General features: G+C 39.4%; 1 protein-coding gene across 11 annotated transcripts in view; it reads left to right on the plus strand.

Moving 5' to 3' along the window:
- Positions 1-19,702, plus strand: part of adgrl2b.1 (adhesion G protein-coupled receptor L2b, tandem duplicate 1) — an 82,553-nt gene that overhangs the window by 49,404 nt on the left and 13,447 nt on the right. For 9 of the 11 annotated variants that reach the window (XM_075483265.1, XM_075483267.1, XM_075483270.1 and 6 more), the window contains 10 exons: positions 2,208-2,504; positions 4,007-4,107; positions 5,419-5,604; positions 8,944-8,982; positions 12,500-12,683; positions 14,178-14,300; positions 15,888-16,093; positions 16,641-16,814; positions 18,147-18,356; positions 19,245-19,465. In XM_075483265.1, coding sequence (XP_075339380.1) covers positions 2,208-2,504; positions 4,007-4,107; positions 5,419-5,604; positions 8,944-8,982; positions 12,500-12,683; positions 14,178-14,300; positions 15,888-16,093; positions 16,641-16,814; positions 18,147-18,356; positions 19,245-19,465 — 1,741 coding nt within the window. The remainder of the gene's footprint in view (positions 1-2,207; positions 2,505-4,006; positions 4,108-5,418; positions 5,605-8,943; positions 8,983-12,499; positions 12,684-14,177; positions 14,301-15,887; positions 16,094-16,640; positions 16,815-18,146; positions 18,357-19,244; positions 19,466-19,702) is intronic. The other 2 variants (XM_075483266.1, XM_075483268.1) reach the window with 1 other exon arrangement.

Raw genomic sequence — 19,702 nt, forward strand, 5'->3', positions numbered from 1 at the left:
TTAGAGGATTTAATTTAATTCAGCACATTTAATGATCTAAAAAAAAATGTTCAACAAATTGGACTTCAGTCTTCCTGTTCACCAATAACTCCTCATTTATTATCGATAGATTTTTTTAAATTTTCTATTTAGACTCTGTTTTATTGGACTGTTGGTCAAACTAATTATTTGGAGTTGGCACCCAAGCTTTTTAAAAACTGATTAATTAATAATTTACAGATCAGTTTGTAAATAAATGGATCATCTTATGCAATTTTAATAAGCACATGAGCAGAAATATGCGTTCTTTTCCTCCATTAAAAATCATGTGCAATTAAAAAATATCTGTATCACCAAGATACAAGAAATTGTGAAAAGCAGATAGTGTGATCATATGTACCGATATGTGCTATGTTTTAGAGTCTTGAGTTGGAGAAATATGGTCTCAGGAGCAGGCTAATCAGCTGATGCAAGCACGCTGTTACAGACAGATGCATATTAGGGCTCATATCAGCCTGTGGAAAAACAGAAATGTGTTCAGGTATGGAGAGGTTTAATATTGTGAAACCCAATTACACTTGCCCTTGTATTGCATTATATGTTTCTATTGAATCAACCAAGTCAGCTTATGAATCTTCTCACTTTTCCTGAGTCAATGAAAAAACTTTGCCTGCATTACATAATATATTTGAAACTTTTTGTTAGTTTTTAAATGTAGTGTTGTCATACTATTATTGTCTCGGATATTTTAGTCTGTTTGGGAGTAAATAAAAGTAATTTAGTGTCAAATTTACTGGAGTGCTCTTTAGATATCCTCCATAAAAGTAAAAAGAATTAAGACTTCAAACTTAGGTCCTTTCCATGGATTATCATGCTTTATTGTGCCATGGCTGTGGGTGAAACCAAAAGCCTCATTAGCCACATATCTGGTGTTGCTAACCGCACATCAGTTGTTAGTTGTGCAGCCGTGCTGGCCAGGCCAACATGTGAATGTGTGGGTGACAGGCATACAATGACTGAATGACTGTAAGGTAATTAGCCAGGGGTGCTGTCTAGGGAAAGAAGGTCACAGCCACACACTGGGGTGTTTTCTTCCCTTCATAGTCAGCGTTACAGAACACCCCTCCACCATCCCATCTGATGTGGCCTCCTGGCCTCATCGACAGACAACAGCTTTGTCATAAACTTGAATATTTTACCTGCATAAAAACGCAAGGCATGATTAGGGTGAAACATGAAATGTCGGCTTTGTCACCATTTTCTCAAGAAATGGAGATATGTGTCTGATGATGGAGTGTCAGATAGAATGATATTGCATTTTCGCAGAAGCACCCAGGGAACCTGAGGGCAGCACTATAGCGCCTTTCACAATGACAGACCTCATTGTGGGAAGCTGCTTTTATCTCAAAATACAATCAGGAGGATGGGGGTAAAAACCTATGGTCATTCATGCAGAAGACAAGTAGCCTTTGATATCCATGTAGGCACATGCACACATACACACAAACACTCACTGTGTTTTCTATTTTATCCATATTGGCTATTCATACTGTATTAAATTTATAGATTTCCCATTTCTACTCTCATTTCCTAGTTATCTCCAGGCTCTCTCCTGCAGATATCAATCTGTGTGCAGGCAGTGATTTTAAGCAGGAACACACCTAAGTAATAGAGCACACACAAATGCTCTGCACACTAGCATGTGCGCATTCACACATGGATTTGCTTGGTAGGCGTGGACTGAATACAGTGGAATCGCATTATCGCTGATGTATGGTTTTTGCTCGGGGCAGTGCAGTTCTCCTTCCGCACAGCAGCATTATCAAAGGGGAAGAGATGAACAAGGCAGGGAAAAAGGTAAAACACAGACAGACTTTTGTCTTCACTGTTGACATTTAATCAGCCTGATACTGACTCGGCTGGGAAGAAATCACTGCTAAGTCAAAAAGATTGGCCTGCTGCTCTTGCTCATCTTACTTATTGGCTTAAGTAAACTAGAAATAGCAAGAGAAAAATTGCGTCACATTGACAGCTTTGTATAAATTACGTTTTTCGAGGGAGCTGATTCTTTTTATTTTCAAGACTTATGCGCAGCAGTAACTCAACCAACATCAACAAGCCACAGGATTCAAAAGTATTGCAGTTTCCCCACTGACTGAAACAGTACGACTTCAAGATAAGAAATCTGTGGCTAAAGCTCTAACAAGTTTACTGCTGTCTCACTCCAGTGCCAACCGTCGAGGATGTTTCCATCTCTTCATCCTTACCAAAGACCACCACGGTGTTCACCACCACTGTACCCTCTGTGAAGGGGCAAGGTGACACAACAGTAGCAGGAGCAGATCCAAGAGATGGAAGAGATCCTTTTGAAGACAGCCGTGGCTCAGGAACAGCTGAACCCACAGTCCCTGAGCTGCCTCCAACACCCAGACGCTTCTGTGAGGCGACCAGGAGGAGAGCCATCGACTGGCCCCAGACCCACACTGGGATCACTGTCGAGAGGCCCTGCCCCAAAGGAACCAGAGGTAAGTGTTTATTATTGATCTAAATTTACTTTGAATATAGTTATTTCTAAATTGTCCATTTTTTGCAATGTCTTAGAAGTAAGTCCTTTTCACAGAGCATATTCAAAGCAAGACTTCTGTGCTTTACTTGTGGCAAAAAGCAGAATTGGGGGTCATTGTAGTAATTAAAGAAAAAGTCATGTGTGATTATGTGCACTGAAACCATACAAACATAATGGCTACACATAGTTTTGATTTGATTTGATTCTGGGAAATTTAGGGAATTTAGTGGATAAACAAAACTCTCACTTACAGAGCTCAGGCCTTTTTAGCTTAGATTCTTGGCTTAGCTTAAACTTAACCCACCTTCTTAAAAGTCTGCCCTCTAAATGTCTCTAATTAACATGAATGATCTTGTTCTCTTTAATCCAACAGAAAAAAAAAGTGTTTGTCATAGTTTCGCTTGGAAGCATACATTTCAGCTGGTGGTTTTCTGCTGCTACTGTTTTTGGCATATTTTAGCCTTTGCTGTCTTCAGGTTTAGGGTTTAGTTGAGAATGTGAAAATGGGGTCAATTTTCTCATTAAACTCTGTCTTTTCACTCTAATGTCAATTTATTCCCTTTAAATTTTGATAACTGTACACCAGTGTCACACTGGCATTAATGTTTTTTGCCCAAAAGGTTCACAGAGAAAAACACCAATAAAGACTTCAATTGACTACAACAGCCCATTTCACAATATGATGCAACCCAGTGCAACTACACCACAAGCTACCACCTCAGAAATTGCCATACTGGGATTTCTTACATTTATGTATACATATGTATATGTGTATGTATGTATATCTATCTATATATAGATAGATATACACACACAAGTATGTATATCCAGTGTAGTTAAATTTGTACAATACAATGCATAGCTTCCTTAGCAATATTAAAGGCTTTGGGAACGTAGGAAGTCAGTGGTTAGGGAAATATTTTTGTGGCATAATTCCATGAGTTTATCTGACATGATACTGCTGGAGCAATCTCTCAGAAATTACTTTTGCAGTCCATCACCGACAGTACTGTCAAAATATAAAGGAGAAAAAGACAATGACAAAAAAAGAGAAGGCATCTTAGATATGCGTTCTGCTGCTGTTGTCATTGAAGCAGGGTGATATTTAGAGTAATGATGTGTTTTAAAAGTAAGGGAGCATATAAGACGTTTAAAGTTTTGAAATGTGTCATTTTATGAACGAAAACAGTTCACAGTTTGTCTAATCTGTCGTTATTTTCCCTGTCAGTTGGGTCCAAAACATATGGAAACATAGCTTTTGTAAAACTTTCCACTCTTTTTTTATTAAATAGAGACATTGTACACAACTCCTACGCTCTCAGATCAAAATCCCTGTTCCTGCTGAACATTTAGTTTCCTACACAGGAGAGACTGTATAAATGAGAGAACAACAGGAGACAATGTATCTGAGCACAGTTTTGGCTTCCCCTCCAACTGTTGTGTTTTTGTGTGGTATTGCAGGCATTGCCACATTCCTCTGCACTGTGGCAGGTTCCTGGTGCTCCAAAGGGCCCGATCTCAGCAACTGCACCTCCCACTGGGTGACTCAGGTGGCACAAAAGGTAAAAGGAGAGTTTGTTAATAGCAATATGTATCAGCACAAGCATGCGCCATGGTTGAAATCAAACATTTACTGTTATGTGCAATAGTTGACCCCTTTGCCTGCTTGTTTTATTTTCTGCACAGGTCAAGTGTAGTCATCATGAAAATCCTTCTTTTCAAGAGTAGCTAAAACCATGTGGCAGCAAAAAAGAAAAACATGCTATCTAAAACATCAAGAGTAAATGCAAGAGCCGCAGTGTGCCTCAGAGAATCAAAGAGCCACGGCTTTTTTCCTCAGTGCTTCAGCGCTTTGAAGTCGTGCAGGTAGAAATGTAGATATACAGATAGGCGCGCCAACAGCCTGAATGCACAATAATGCAACAGAAACACAAACCACATTTTCAGTGAAATATTATTGTTACCCTTGACTGGAAAAAGAACATCTACAGAATACATAAGGTTCAGGCAGGGTCTCAGGGAAAGCATAGAGATTTCTGTTTGAAGAGCCGTGACCCGATTTTAAACTGTTTTAACTGTCATGCTAGAAACTACAAAATTTAGGATAACTTCAAAAATTATGCACACCATATTAATGTGGATACATTTCATACTATGAGGGTTCTGTTTGATATCATCCCCAAAGGCAAAGTACAAAGAACAAAGAGGACAAAATTAATAAATAAACAGAGAAATAAAGCTGCATCCATGCAAAATTGCTAGAAAAGGACAGAAAGATATATATATACACTGTATATATATGTATATATATTTGTGTGTGTTTGTGTATGTATGAGATACATGATGATGATACAGTATAAGAAGTAGCCTTGGCTATCTTTTTTTAAAATATATATTAGGTCATTAAAAACTCAAACTATATACAAACATATACTGCCTCAGAATTGACAGTATTAGTACCAATGTTAAATTTTAGATCTAAGAAGAAATGGTAGGGTTGCCTCAATTATGCTACTTGTTTGTTAGCGTATAGCTATAGGGGATGCTGCAGTAGAGCTATCACATTTCTCATCGCAGAATTAAATCTGGGTTATTGCTCAGTTGAGTAAGGTTATAATAATAAGTGTTCGATTGCACTGATCACAGAAGCAAGCTTGTGATTGTTGCATACTTGTGTATTTTTCAGTGCTTTTCTTAAACCTGTGGGCCACTAAAGCTTTTTCTTTTTGAACAAGCCATGTTGCAATGGATTAGCACTCTGAGATATATGTGCAATAAATTATTCAGGTGGATGTTATATAACCATCATCTCAAGCCTGCATTACCGACACCTCACCGACACCCCCTTGTTTTTCCCTTCTGATGTTTTTTAGATTCGGAGTGGCGAAAATGCTGCTAATTTAGCCAACGAGCTGGCTCGGCACACACAGGGCCCGGTGTTTGCTGGAGACGTCAGCTCCTCGGTGCGCCTGATGGAGCAGCTCGTGGACATCCTGGATGCTCAGCTACAGGAGCTCAGGCCTAATGAGAAGGACTCAGCTGGACGCAGCTTCAACAAGGTGCTTTGAAATTCTCAACTGGCCTGATAAAACTTTTTCCCCCTTTTCCCCTTATTCAGAGTCAGCATTACTGAAGACTTTCATTCGCAGGTTACCTACAGAAAACACAGACATGCCTGCACACTCTCTCACATCCTCACATAAGCTGTCATGCACAAACATAGTCTCAAGTGAGGGGAATAGGGGGGCAGGTCCAGCCCTGAGGGGAACCTCCACAGCTTCCAGGCAATTACAGGCTTTTGGAAAAGCAGGCTCAACTGGCTGTTCCACCTTATCGGAGCTAATGGCCACAAGCCCCCCAACAACAAAGAGAATAATTCTTCATTGCTGACAAGTGCATAACTGCTCCCTCCTGGAGCTTCTGCAGGCACCTTTTGAGAAAAGAGTGAGTCCTAGCCGTACCTAGTTCTCTCAGCTGCTAGCAGTCCCATGGAGAGACGAGTGACAGTTTGAAATATTACATTGCTATTTAGACTTTGGAGACAGTAGCTGCTCCGCAAACAAGGTGATTTTCATCAATGTGATGCCCTTAGTTTGTGTCCATATGTTCAGATGGCTTCACAAGTGGGACTGGGGATTAGAGCGAGCCAACTCCTTGTAAAGCTGTTTTTTTTTTTTTTTGCAACACTGTGCAGTTCTACAGTGAAACAACAACTAAAAACTGCGGCTCAAAGCTCACTGATTTGCAGTGATTTACACCTCTGCTGTGATTTGAAGGTGTACCTAGTGAACACTACTTTCAGTCTGAAATTAAGTTAATCTTAAAATAGGCTAACTTTGACGTAGGAGCCGAATCATTCAATAATCCTTCCTGTAACTTTTCGCATCGTTATAACAATGGTACTTTTTTTTTTACATCTATATACATGGGTCATCTTTTGGCCCAATCAGGAAATCAGGTTTTTATGGCAGAGGTGCAAAACACAACAGCAAAACTAAATGTAATACGCAATTGCTGAAACGATGATATTTTGCAAAACAGAACAATTAAATAAGAGGAGCACCATTTCACAAAAGCATTCTAAATGCTCAACAGGAAAGAAAAAATAGAAACAAACAGCGCTGGCTCAGGTGGATGGATGATCATCTTCCAGTTGTGTATATCTGTGATCCAAAATCCTCCCCCAAAAAAGATTGTTAAGGGCTTTGCAAAAAACAGCAAGGTAAAAGATGAAGTACACACAAAAATGGGTCCAAGTGGAACATTCCTGAGTTGTTATTGTCCTAACCAATTGTATTGACAATCCAAAGGTGTTTGCTGTCATATATAATAATAATAATAATAATAATAATAAATTTTATTTATAAGGCACTTTACATTTACAATAAAATCTCAAAGTGCTACAGTGGGATAAAAGACAAATATTAGGTTCAAAAGCAGGGACAGTAAAATGCAAATAAAATACACAAATAAAAGTAGTGAGTCCTTTAAATGCGATATATATATATCCATCCATCCATCCATCCATTATCTTCCGCTGGTCCGGGGATCGGGTCGCGGGGGCAGCAGCTTGATATATATATACATATATAGATCACATATATATATATATATGTGATCTCTCCTCACCTGCTGAATAATTTCAGTGTGCAGCAACTTTTCTGACAGCGCTGACAGGTGATCTCATCACAGTTGTCTTCCCTTCAATCTGCAGATGAAGCAGCTCACTCAAAGAAATCAGAGAAAATTCGTTCTCCTTTCTGGAGAAACAACCACTTCATTCTCTGTCGTTTCTCACCTTAGAGATCTGATCATGCCTGGGTCATGGCAACTGGTCTGTGTGGAATGACGCAGGGGTGTCCTCAGTATAATATTCTGATGTCTCTGTTCCTGAGTATATTCAGCGAGTAACTGTATATTTATGTGAACACATGTAAAAAGTCCTGGCAACAAGGTTAGCTCTGGGATTATTTTGCTGGCACCATCGTTGCCATGTTAGCAAATAAGACATGGGCACATATGCAAAAGAGATAACACTCCAATGTGCAGGGCAAAGTGCTCTAAATACAGAGTCCATGTAAGAACACTAAACTAGGGTTTTTAAATATTTTCACCTTGACTGAAGTCTTCAAGAATTCTGGGTTGCGGAGCTAACTGCGTTTGCCTGTGGACGATGGTCACAAAAACATAGAAAAATCTGCTTTTGTCAAAATGCCTGCGATAATATGTGTAGACTAAGTAAGACCATATACATATACAGTTCAAAGCTAAAGTTTGCAAGAAACATCAAATTTCCCAAAGTATAAATGCATAAAGTGACTAAGAAATTTTCCAAAAGACCCCATTTTTGTCATTGCGTTTTATGAAATGGTGTTTTTTTGTTTTAATGTTGCACTTTCTGAAATTGATTAAGTTTTCTACTTTTGTGATTTAAATTTTGTCTTTTACACCTCAGGGCTACCATAAGGTTTTACCCATTCCCCCTGGTGTGATCATGGATGCCTTTTCCTCCTGTTCGGTAGAAAGCATTCATCTTTTAAACGCAATTAACACTTGTTAAGATAAATTTAAGCAGGCTCCAGAGGTCTGCCAGTTTATTTCAACGCCTTTCGAAAATGAATAAAAGTCAATAGAAGATAAATACTGCACATCTGAACAACTTAATTGGTGGGTTTGAAAATATTTCCGTGTAAATATAATGTGTAAACATAAAGTGTCCTCACTAAACCATGAGAAGTCCTGTACATTTAATGCAGCCTTTTCTCCCCTATAAAAATGAAGAGTCCGTGGTAGAAATATATATTCTGTTGAAGAAACATTTTGGTGTGTTTTGCATGTTTTTTGAGCTGTTTTCTGATGTGGAGGTCTGGATAAAAAGAACATTTAATCTCTTTTTTTCCAGTTCTGTCATAGCTGCAGCGTATAATTTTCTACGGCTTGACTCAGTTCGGAGGAGATGGTGTCTTAGTTAATGCCAATAGATGAACAAAGGGTTATAAAAAGAGCTAGCATTAAAAATATTTTTCTCCATGACATGAAATACAAATGACCTCATCTCATGTTGTTTATCTTTGCGGTGTATTTTAAAGCATCACTAATAGGGAGCATCAGAATCTGGTCTCAGCATTTTTCCCTCCTACTCTGTGCCTTTCTCATCTCTTCCTCTCACTAGTATGTGATCCATATTAGTAGTTAGGATTCAAATGTCGTTAACTTCCCTCTGGAAGCTTTTAGAGCTATCACATCATTTAAGGTTATAGTTCACAGACCTGTGCATTTCCCTCTTTTCATTAATTCTGTAATTGATGCTAAGATGCATGATTTAATCTTTCCTTTTCTCTTACCACCTCTCTCTACAATCTGTCTTTTATGCTTGATCTTCTTGTTGTGTGGAAAAGCTTCAAAAAAGAGAGAAGACATGCCGAGCGTACATGAAGGTATAACTGCCAGGCTTTTCATGTTGCTTTTTTTTTACTCCAGTCCCTGATGTCTGACTCTCAGCATGCAGCATTGTCTGTCTCTGTGCCTTTGGTTTGTCTGTGTGTCAGGTGACCTGCCTGTACAAAATATAGCTGCTTCGTCATCTGTCTCTGTTGTCTGCTCTCCTGTCATTCTGTCCATCTGTGGATGCCTCCATCAATATCGCTCCATTTTTTTGTCCCATTTTTTTCCTCCTCAGTGTCCAATCCCTTGCACATCTCTCTGTCATTTTTTTCTCTCTCCTCCTTGTCTCCCTCCCCCACTATTTCACTCTCTCCATCACTCTCGTTGGCTCTTTTTTTACGTTGTGTGAATAATTGCCTTCCCACGGTCGTAATTGCACCTCCCTGTCAGCCAGGAGTGTGATCAAAGTGGCATTGTGCTCAATTGTCACTTGCTTACATACAATCTCTAGTCTTCTCTGTCGCCATTGCAAGAAAAAAAAAAAAAAAGAATTAAAAAAATTCTCCTCTCAAGCTGCAGTTGTGTTTCATCTGAGGGATTAATTTCTGAGCCTATTAATATGTTTGTGTTTCAGTTGTATTTTTTACTTTTTCACTGCTGTGGTAGAGTTTATTTTCTCGGGTAGGCTCAACTGAAAGACAAGAACATGATATAAACACAGAGGAAAGAACGCCTTCCACAGAATAATACAAGTGATCAAATTTTGGGTATTACGCAGTGGCTCATGGGGGTGTAAGTTGAGGTTGTTTTTACTTGAGGTCTCTTTGTGCTGAGAGAAAAAGGTTATGAATTTGCCCGCTCTCATTTAGAAACCTTGTGTTGTGCAGCACTAGTGTCACATGGGATTGTTTGTCCACTGGTCCTTTAGTCCTACTCAACATCTGCTGAAAGGATTGGCACAAAGTGCGGTGCCCTCATGGTACCTTGAGAATTTATCCCAGTTAATTTGGTCTAACTTTTCTCTTTGCCCAGAGTTTTTCAAAGTCTAACATTGTGGGTATTTAGCTTGCAAGATGATATTCGCAAGATCACACTAATCAGAGTATCCATCTTGTCAGGCTTTAAATGATCTTTTTGTTGCCAAGGCACGGGGGTTCTACACTGGCAGCAATGAGTGGGTTTTAGGAATGACAACTTAGAGCAGATGCTAAAGATGTTCACTAAAGCACCAGTTATATCACAGCTGGAGTATTTCTGAAAAGCAGAATGACTGTGCGGGCTGTTCTTGTTGGAAATGATATTTAGCTCCTGTCCCTGCCGGATTTTACCAACTGGTTCTGCCAGTAGTCATTGTCGATCTGAGTGGTAGAACCCAATCACCCACAAAGTATTTTTTTGAAAGTTGCTGAGAGTTTCCAACGACGTCCTCCCAGGTGGGCCTGTGTAATAAACCATATGTCATATGTCAGGCTATGACGACCTCTCCTCACATGAAATTGACAACTGTGCCTGCGGTGCATTTTCTACATGCACCCTGTCACTACCTGATGTGAGTCACTGCCCTGTGTGAGACGTGTATGCTCAGATAAGATTTGCTCATACCCTATAGTGAACTAAACATCCCTTACCAAATTTAGATGCCATTTTACATTGATGTACAAAATTCACTGTAACTGGCGTAATTCTTAACCTGTTTTCTTAACGTTTCTGTTTGTTACAAACATGAATTATTGGATATCATTCTGATTTCTATTTGAAATTGAATACACTTACTGTGAGTTGTTCTTATGCACCTACTAGATAGCCACTTCTCTGAGCTTTGTGCAAAACATGCTTTAAATCTCAGATTTTATTTTCATCTTAAGTAGTTGTTGCTTTTAAGAAGGTTGTTTTGGTGCAACGGTGATTAGAAATGCCAATTGAAACTATATTTAATGCCAAGGCACGACAAGTATCAAGTTTTTGTTGTTCCAAGTTCCTCTATACTGCTCTCGCTGGCAGGTCTCACATCATGTAACAGCTCAAATTGGGTAGTGGCACACCTGCCTGCATCTGCACCATTAAGATTATGCTGATTTGGCTATTCAAGGTTTCTTTTTGAAGTGTATCCATTGATGTACAGCAAGTTATTACTGAAGCGGACTCAGTCAGAACATGTGAACACACATGTATGAACACAAATTAGTGAGAGTTTTTTATTTTTTTTTTTATTTTTATTTGATGGATCTTTTGTGGAAGACTTACCTGTGGATGTGGGGACGGGGACATTTAGTGTCTGTCCAGTTGTACATCCTCTAACTTTGTAATAACCTCTGCCTTTTCCCCTTCTCTCTTATACACATTCACAGCAAACACACAGTTACTGTTGTCACCGTCACAATGCACAAGTTTCAGTTATCTGCAAGGTCAGGGCCACCAAGATTGATTTTTGTGCTGGAATCTGAGATATAAAGACCAACCTCGAGTCTTGTGTCTGGACACAGTCATTTTGCTGTGGTTACCGTGAGCCTTGCGGTTAACACCGCAACAGTTATTGCATTGACTGCATCGCAACAGTTGATCCATTGAAAGTGGATCAATCAGGCCCTGGTGGATCCACTTTCTTTTTGGTTCAGCCATATGGATAATCCTTACACAGGTCAATTAGTGTTTTGGATAATCACAGCTGTGACTAATTGGTGCATGGAAAAGGGTTTGTTGTGGTTAATTACCATTATTGTGGTGGGTCGTGCTGTGGTTAATGGCACCTATGGTTAAATTGTCATTCATACCAAGGGCTGCTCTAGATTGTTGTGAAACCGTCTGTTTTTGTAGGATTTCATGAAGTTAGTTATGTTGTTTCTTAATTTTGCCAGTCCAGAGTCATGAACTTACCCAGCCAGGGTCAAAGGAAGCTCTTGTTTTATCAACATATGATACTTGTGTGGGTTTGGTGGAATGTTTTGCTTACTTAGAGCTTATCAGAAAGCAGGAAATTAAAGGATTGGCTTTGAAAACAAGCTGAAATCCTCCCCCACCCCCTGCCCCCCCATTTTGACCTAGACTACTACTTTGGACATGGATTTCATCATAATGCCCCCTTTCCTGCAGGAAAATAGAATCTGGAGATCTTGTTATGGAAACAAGAGTATTGTCTCGGAAAAAAATTGCATTGTTCGTGAAGTTCTTCTTTTGGAAAATAGTCGCTTAAAAAGTAAAAATTGTGAAGGCAGTTTTGTACGCAGGTAGGGGGAAAAAACGTCTTTTTTAACCCTCAAGAATGTGGTCTTCAATAAAAGAAGTTGGTTCACATGAGAATTATTTAGGTTTGAGCTATTTTATTTTATAAAAGAGAATATTGAATAATACCCACTCTTTGATCGTCATTATTATTTTAGCTAGCATGGATGAAGCCTTATATCTTCAGTTGGAGCGATCTTGATATATCAGTCTCAGTTTTTATTACCGTCACTGTTGGCCATTCATGTCGTTTTTATCATTTGCTTCACAATCCCCAGCACTTTGTCATTAAACTTGAGTTATGATGGGAGGGACAGCAATCTGACATTTCACTTGTCTCCATGGATACAGGCAATCGTGGACACTGTTGACAACCTCCTGAGGACAGAAGCGCTGAAATCCTGGAAAGACATGAATTCCACAGAACAAACGCATGCTGCCACAATGCTCCTGGATACCCTAGAGGAAGGGGCGTTTGTCCTTGCAGAAAACCTGATTGAACCTGCGATTGTAAAAGTGCCTGCAGAGAATATCAGTAAGTTCATGTAAAACAGATATAACCACATGTGCTTAACCGTCAGTCACGTTTCTTGATGCTAATGGTTTTTTTTTTCTATTTGGCTGGACTCTACGGGGTGACTTTTTTCTTCTTTTACATACAGGCAGCTTCTTTGATCGAGAATATAGTTTAAAAATACTCACATCTGATCAGGGAGACGTCGCCATATAAGACTTGACTTAAAACACAAGCACAAAAAAAAAGAAGAGCAAATTAGTTCTGACAGGCAGCCTATTAGTGTCGCAGTTTCATTCATTTCAGTCATCTTTGTGCCGTGAACTGTCATGTTTCTACTCGTTGCTCTTTGTTGCTATGGTTATGCTTCCATACTCACCTTTTTTGTCTTGTATCTCATTGATTTTTAATCTTTCATTGTAAAGTCACCTCATTGAGCCTGTGCTGTGAGATGAACTGTCCAGACCTCTGGGGGAAAACAAAGAAACCAATTGACTGGCACTGCGTCATTCACACTGCACTCTATCTGCTCTTTCCAAGCCATTCCTATGAAGTAGCAGTTAGCTAAGCTGATAACAACTACTTCTGTCTTTACAAAAAGCACTGATTAATACGTTAAGTATATTGACTATTTAATCACTGCATTTGGACACAGCTCATGAGCTTGTCGAGCTCTCGCTTATCTGCACAATAAAGATAATATTTCAGTGAAGGAGCATGAACACACCCACATGGTGGAAAACACAGCGGCAGAGAGCAGTTTACCTGAACTCCCTTGCAGAGCTGAAAGAACTGAAAATTATTGTTTTTTTCGAATTAGCAGTTTGTTGAGACCCAAACGGCTTCTCCAGGTGAGAATCAAGGACAAAAATAGGGGAAAGGGAGACAAAGAGGGAGCTGAAAGTTAGTCTGAGGGAAAGAGAAAGTAGAGAACAATTCCTCATCTCCATCCGTCAGAACCCATCTATCTGGGGAAGTAAGGCCATTTCTGAGGAGGAAGTGTGCTGATACGTACGTTCTCCTGACCCCTCAGTAATTTCACACATCAAAGAGAGCACCACCTGGCAGCTGGCATACCAGTGAGAGGGGCTTCAGGAATTCGGAGGATTTTCAGAGATTTGCTCATCGAGCCCTGAGTTATCTGAACCCACAAGGGAAAGAAAAAGTAAAAGCTCAATGATATGTTTGATCCTATGAATATTTGACATTCATGCTGCAGTAGGTTGTGTGCTTGCATTCGCTCATCCTCCATTGCAGCACTTGTCGTTACTTTTTCACTTCCCTCGCAAGCTTTGACAATGCCAGCCAACAGTGACATGAAGTAAATGACACCCTATGGGATCTTGCCAACATGATTTGACTCTAACTGTTACAATGAACATTGAGTCTTTACAGACACGCCACTGGGCACCAACGGTAGAGCTCTATTTAAAACCATGTAAAGCATTTAATATGTTGCCTGTGAGTGAAACATCTCTGTTTTTACCTCTTTCCTTGTCTTCTACTCTGTCTCAGTGTTGGATGTGTATGTATTAAGCACTGACGGCCAAGTGCAAGATTTCAGATTTCCACAGACAAGCAAGGGTGGAGCGACTCTTCAGCTATCCTCCAACACTGTTAAAGTCAACAGCAAAAATGGTAAGAGAAACAGCTGTGGAAACATCCTCCATTCCATCTTTCATTTGATTAATATGTGTTGATATCTCACTGTAATTTCACATATCAAGAACAGTTTTAACCGTGCCAGAAGAAAAAGTGAGACATTTGGGAAGTGGGCTTATTAGAAAGGTGTCACCTTGCATGTTCAGTAAAGTCTTCCTGGCTTACATGTTGTTATGAGACAGTGAGCCAAGACTTAATTCAAATGACTGTTTTACATGATAAGTTGTCGCGAACATGTTGATGTTCGACTTGATTTTAGCGTTTGTAGTGTGTATATGCTGATCTACTGTGTACATATGAAACACGATTCCCGAATGGACTTGCAGGCACTACAAAAAGAACAACTGTGTGTCTATTGTACCTGCAGTTGTCCTTGTGGGCATCGGCAGACAAGTATAATTGGCTCTTCAGAGGATAAATAGAGCTCTCAGATAGGGCCGGTGATTATTAATTCAATCCAAGCTTCAAGCACCTGCCAACCAACATCTTTAAAGTTAACAAAGGAACCTTATAATAGGACCTAATCATTTCACATATCAGGCATGTTAACCTTATGGTGCCATCAAGTACTTAAAAAAAATATTTTGTAGGCTCTTTATTCTATCATTCCTAACAAAGATTGTTTAATTCTACACAGACTTCCTTAACTTGGATACATTAGGAATTGTTTTGGATGTACTCTGAGAATTTCCAATCAAGATTCTTAGTCTTTATTAAAATGAGGAAAGAAAGTATTTTATCATGGTAGAAAAGAAACCAAAATGCAAAAACAGAGCTCGCTGAGATGTCTTTTATATTTTTGTTGCAATATTGCAATTTTACCACAATATATTAAGGCTACGACAAGGCTACGACATAATACTTTCAAAAAGAGAAAATTTATGAGAAAGATTAAAAAGAGGCATGAATGTTCCACTGAGATTATATTCATAATTTTGCAAAGTAGATGATTCAAAACCATCTAACTCTGAGATAACAGTTCAAACAGATTTATTTCAGTTTTCACTTTCTTTTCTTTTGGAGGCTTAGTTAGAGACTTTTAAATGTCCAAAGTAATAATAATTTAGACTCAGAAGACAGGCTGCTAAAAACAAAGACTTTTATCTAACAAAACTAAAGGTGACAGAAAGCCACGACACAGTGCAGATCATGTCAGGAAAAAATCTGCATGAGGAATAATACGCACGAAACAATAACAAAGATGAGAGCAAAGCACTGAACAAGGAAAACCTTGCCGTTCAATACTGACATATATACAATCAGTAATTGAAACTTGGAGTGAAGCAAGGACCAGCAGCTAAAACTAAACAGAATACATGAAGATGGAATAGTTTAAGAATAAAACAGGAAATTAATCTAAAACATGAAAAAATGCAAAGATCTTGATCAATGAATTGATACAATAACTTGAACAAAAGAAATCTACCATGAAAATGAATACATTTAGGTCCAAACAATACTTTGATCGGATCATACACTGCCATCACAGCAACTCACAAAACTTGACTGAATGAATACATGCATAATTGTGAATTTACTTACTTTACTTACCTTTGGTTGCAGGTGTGGCCAAGCTGGTATTTGTGCTCTACAAACACCTGGGTCAGTTCCTGAGCACAGAGAACGCCACATTGAGGGGAATGGGGGACCTGAACAAACACAACCTCTCCCTCACCGTCAACTCCCACATCCTGTCGGCCTCTATTACAAAGGAGTCCAGCCGTGTGTTTGTAGCCGACCCTGTGATCTTCACACTGGAGCACCTGGATGTAAGCCTCCTCCTGAGATTCACCCAGACCACACTGCAGAGCTAGAATGTGAAAAATATTGAAGTGATTTCACTGCCTATTAGAGTGAGGGGAAAATCCATCACTTTCAAAGTGTTTTTGTTGGAGAAAAAGTTGTTATGTCAAAGAAATAGCTATTTTATTGTTTCACGGGTGGTGATTTGCGCTGATCAGACATGTAGAGATGAGTTGTTGTTTTGTGTTTTGCCTTGAGCTTGAAAATTGCCATAGTAACCTCACACTTCCCCATAATAAGATTCCGTTTTCTTTTTGTTTTTATTTTGAACTTTTTCATCTCCAGCAGTCAGTTATATTTAATGGATTTGAACTGCACACATAATAACATGTCAAGCAGTCAGAAAGAGTGTAAACATAATATGCACATAGCACTGACATCCTTAAACTTATTGAAGATAAAAAATATATATACAAGATATTTGTGTACATGTAGGCACACTGCAATGCATGTTTAGGGTTTGAAGCTGGAAGTTAGAACTGATTCTTTTTTTCTGTCTTGTTTAACTTGCAGAAGGAGCACTACTACAACCCCAACTGCTCTTTCTGGAATTACTCAGAGCGAAGCATGATGGGATACTGGTCCACTCAGGGCTGCAAACTGCTGGAAACCAATAAGAGCCACACCACTTGCTCCTGCAGTCACTTGACAAACTTTGCTATCCTCATGGCTCATCGGGGAAATGTGGTAAGTGGTCCTCACTCTGTGGTTTTTATGGGCTATTTTTCAACTCTCAATTTGTTGTTCTTTCTCATATCCTACTGAATGATTTGTGCACATACAACAAGAGCAAGAGTGGCATTTCAGAGGAGAGAATTAGATTATAGGTGGAGGAGAAGGTAAGCCAGGGGTACAGTGGTGGAGAAAAGGCTGTGGGCTGTCATTTTGAAAGAGCGAGACAATGGATCGGGATAGGAAGTGGCACAGCATTATCAGAAGTAATTATGTTTCACCTGTAGTCCATTTGTAATATTCTTCCTCCATGCATGTGTTCATTGGAAACAGCAGAACCTCGTTTTTAACTTGTGTTTTTACACTGTCTTGAAGTGGTGCTGGAACCATTTGGTCGCAAAATGCAATTACAATCCAATTACAAGATAAATAATATGTGTGGCAAGGACCATGCCAGTAATAAATGTAGGGGATAAGTTTGTGGTTTTTTTAATAATACGTTCCAATTCCTGAACTCTGTGCCTGTCATCTGTCTAAACCTCAACCTTAACCACAGTTTCAAACCAGAGCCCAGATGCTAGGCTCAACCCCACAGCAATCCCCCTACACATCACCTTAGCTGTAACTCCTGCTCTCAATAAAATTACAAATATCACGGGAGGAATTGCTTCGGTCTCGGGCCACCATGTCTTTCAGTGATATTTCATCTGGCCAAGTCTCCATCGTGAAACACACTCAGCTTTAGATCTTCTGAAACACTGCATGATTCAACACCAATACGCACATGGTTCCTGCTCTTTGAGGCAGTTTTTCTTCTGATGTCACTCCCTGCAACACGTGCTGCATAAAATGATGACTGAACACGATCGGTATGAGCGCCCAATGACATGACGTTCAGTCAGATTGAATTCGGGCTTCACAGTCTATGAAGGCTGCCCATCTGAACATAAAAACACATTGAAATTCATTTACAAAAGAAACAAAAAATCTGCATTTTTGTTACAATTCCTCCAGTATTTTTGAAAGGTAAAATACAGTTTATTCTTTTATTTCATGACAAAAACACTATTACCTTCAGATAAGGACGTAGTGAGTATTCATGATGGCCAGTGAGAAGCAAACATTGTATCGGCATTTAAAAGGCCATCTGGCTATTTTTCCAGTAAGACTGTAACAGAAGTGTTGAGAGTCTCTCTTTTTATAATATACTTGAATGTTTTCCATTAGGCCAGGGTCTACACTTCAAGAAGTATAGCTGGAACCATTATGTGCTTAAATGCCACCCATGATAATGACGAGTGCAAATGTGAAGGTCAATCCCTGCTTTTTGTGTGTGTGTCTCTGCAGAGGGAGGGGAGCATGCATGAGGTTCTTCTTACCGTCATTACCAGGATGGGCATAGCTGTGTCTTTAGTTTGCCTGGCCATCAGCCTCTTCACCTTCTGCTTCTTCAGAGGTCTGCAAAGTGACCGCAACACCATCCACAAAAACATCTGCCTCAACCTCTTCATTGGCGAGCTTCTTTTTCTCGTGGGCATCAACATGACAGAACCAAAGGTACGGTGGAAATCATACCGCAGAGGCTCTTAGCTATCTTAGTCACATCTGAAGTGATTAACCTTTATATGCCGAAATTTCTCCCTCAATTTGCCTTTGAAGTGATGAACCACCTAAAAAGATATTCACGTTAGAATAAAATCAACTTGAAATGTCTGCACCATTTTATCAACCACAGATATTGACTGCAGTACATTCATCATAATAATCAGGGTCTCCTATATTATTTGTATCTGTGGAAAATGGGGTTCATGGGATCTGTACTATTTATGGCAGGAAGATGCATCCTCTAGTCTCAAATGAGTGTTTGCAATCCATGTGGCCTTAACTTTTCCAGATGTGCATTTTCAAAAATGCTGTAATCTCATTTGATCCTGGACAATGATGTTATTCAAACATGATTTTTACATTTACATCTTGTTTAAAATGTATCCTGATCATTTTAAATATGAATAAATAGAATTATTAGCTACTTGGGGGCACTGAAACAGGCTTAAATTTATAAGTTTACATAGTTGTTTTTTGGATAGATTTCACAAACCTACATGGATATTTGATTGGTGTATTTATCTCTATTTGATAGATGTAGACTTGGTATTCCTTTTCCTTTGTTTCTGTAATTTATTTTCCACTAACTCCTGATGTAATTGCATGGATGTGGAAGCCAGAACAAAGTTGCATAAAACATATAAGCCATCCATGTGGTCGTGTTATCTGTCATCATTGCCATTCAATTATTTTCTTACTTGATTAGTTTTTCAAGCAGAGCGATTCATTTACTGACCACACTGTGACGTTAAACTTTAAAACTGTTACTGAAATATTCAGTGAATACTTTTAGCATTCTTGTTACCTTCTGTGTAACTTCTGTGTGTGTTTTCCGGTCAGCTGGTGTGCTCGGTCATTGCGGGTGTCCTCCACTTCTGCTTCCTGGCTGCGTTCACCTGGATGTGTTTGGAGGGCGTGCAGCTGTACCTCATGCTGGTCGAGGTGTTTGAGAGCGAGTTCTCACGCAGAAAGTATTACTACATCTCTGGGTATCTCATCCCAGCTGTGGTGGTGGGCATCTCAGCAGCCATCGACTACAGAAGCTATGGCACAGAGCGGGCGTAAGTGTAGCATTTTTCCTCTTTTAAAAGATTGGGATGATAATCATGACTATCTCCATTGAGACACACCCACACAGTATGCATAGTATGTTACGTGCTAATGACAGATATATCACAAAGAGTAATCCACCTCTGCCCTTTGGCAAATTTACAGCTTGTCATTGCTAAAAGAGGAGGCTGTGAGCATTGCAGCAGCATTAATGAATGTGCTGACCTGCTGTATTGACTTGCCAGTTT

This window comes from Odontesthes bonariensis, chromosome 14 (genome assembly GCF_027942865.1).
Source record: "Odontesthes bonariensis isolate fOdoBon6 chromosome 14, fOdoBon6.hap1, whole genome shotgun sequence".
NCBI lineage: Eukaryota > Metazoa > Chordata > Actinopteri > Atheriniformes > Atherinopsidae > Odontesthes > Odontesthes bonariensis.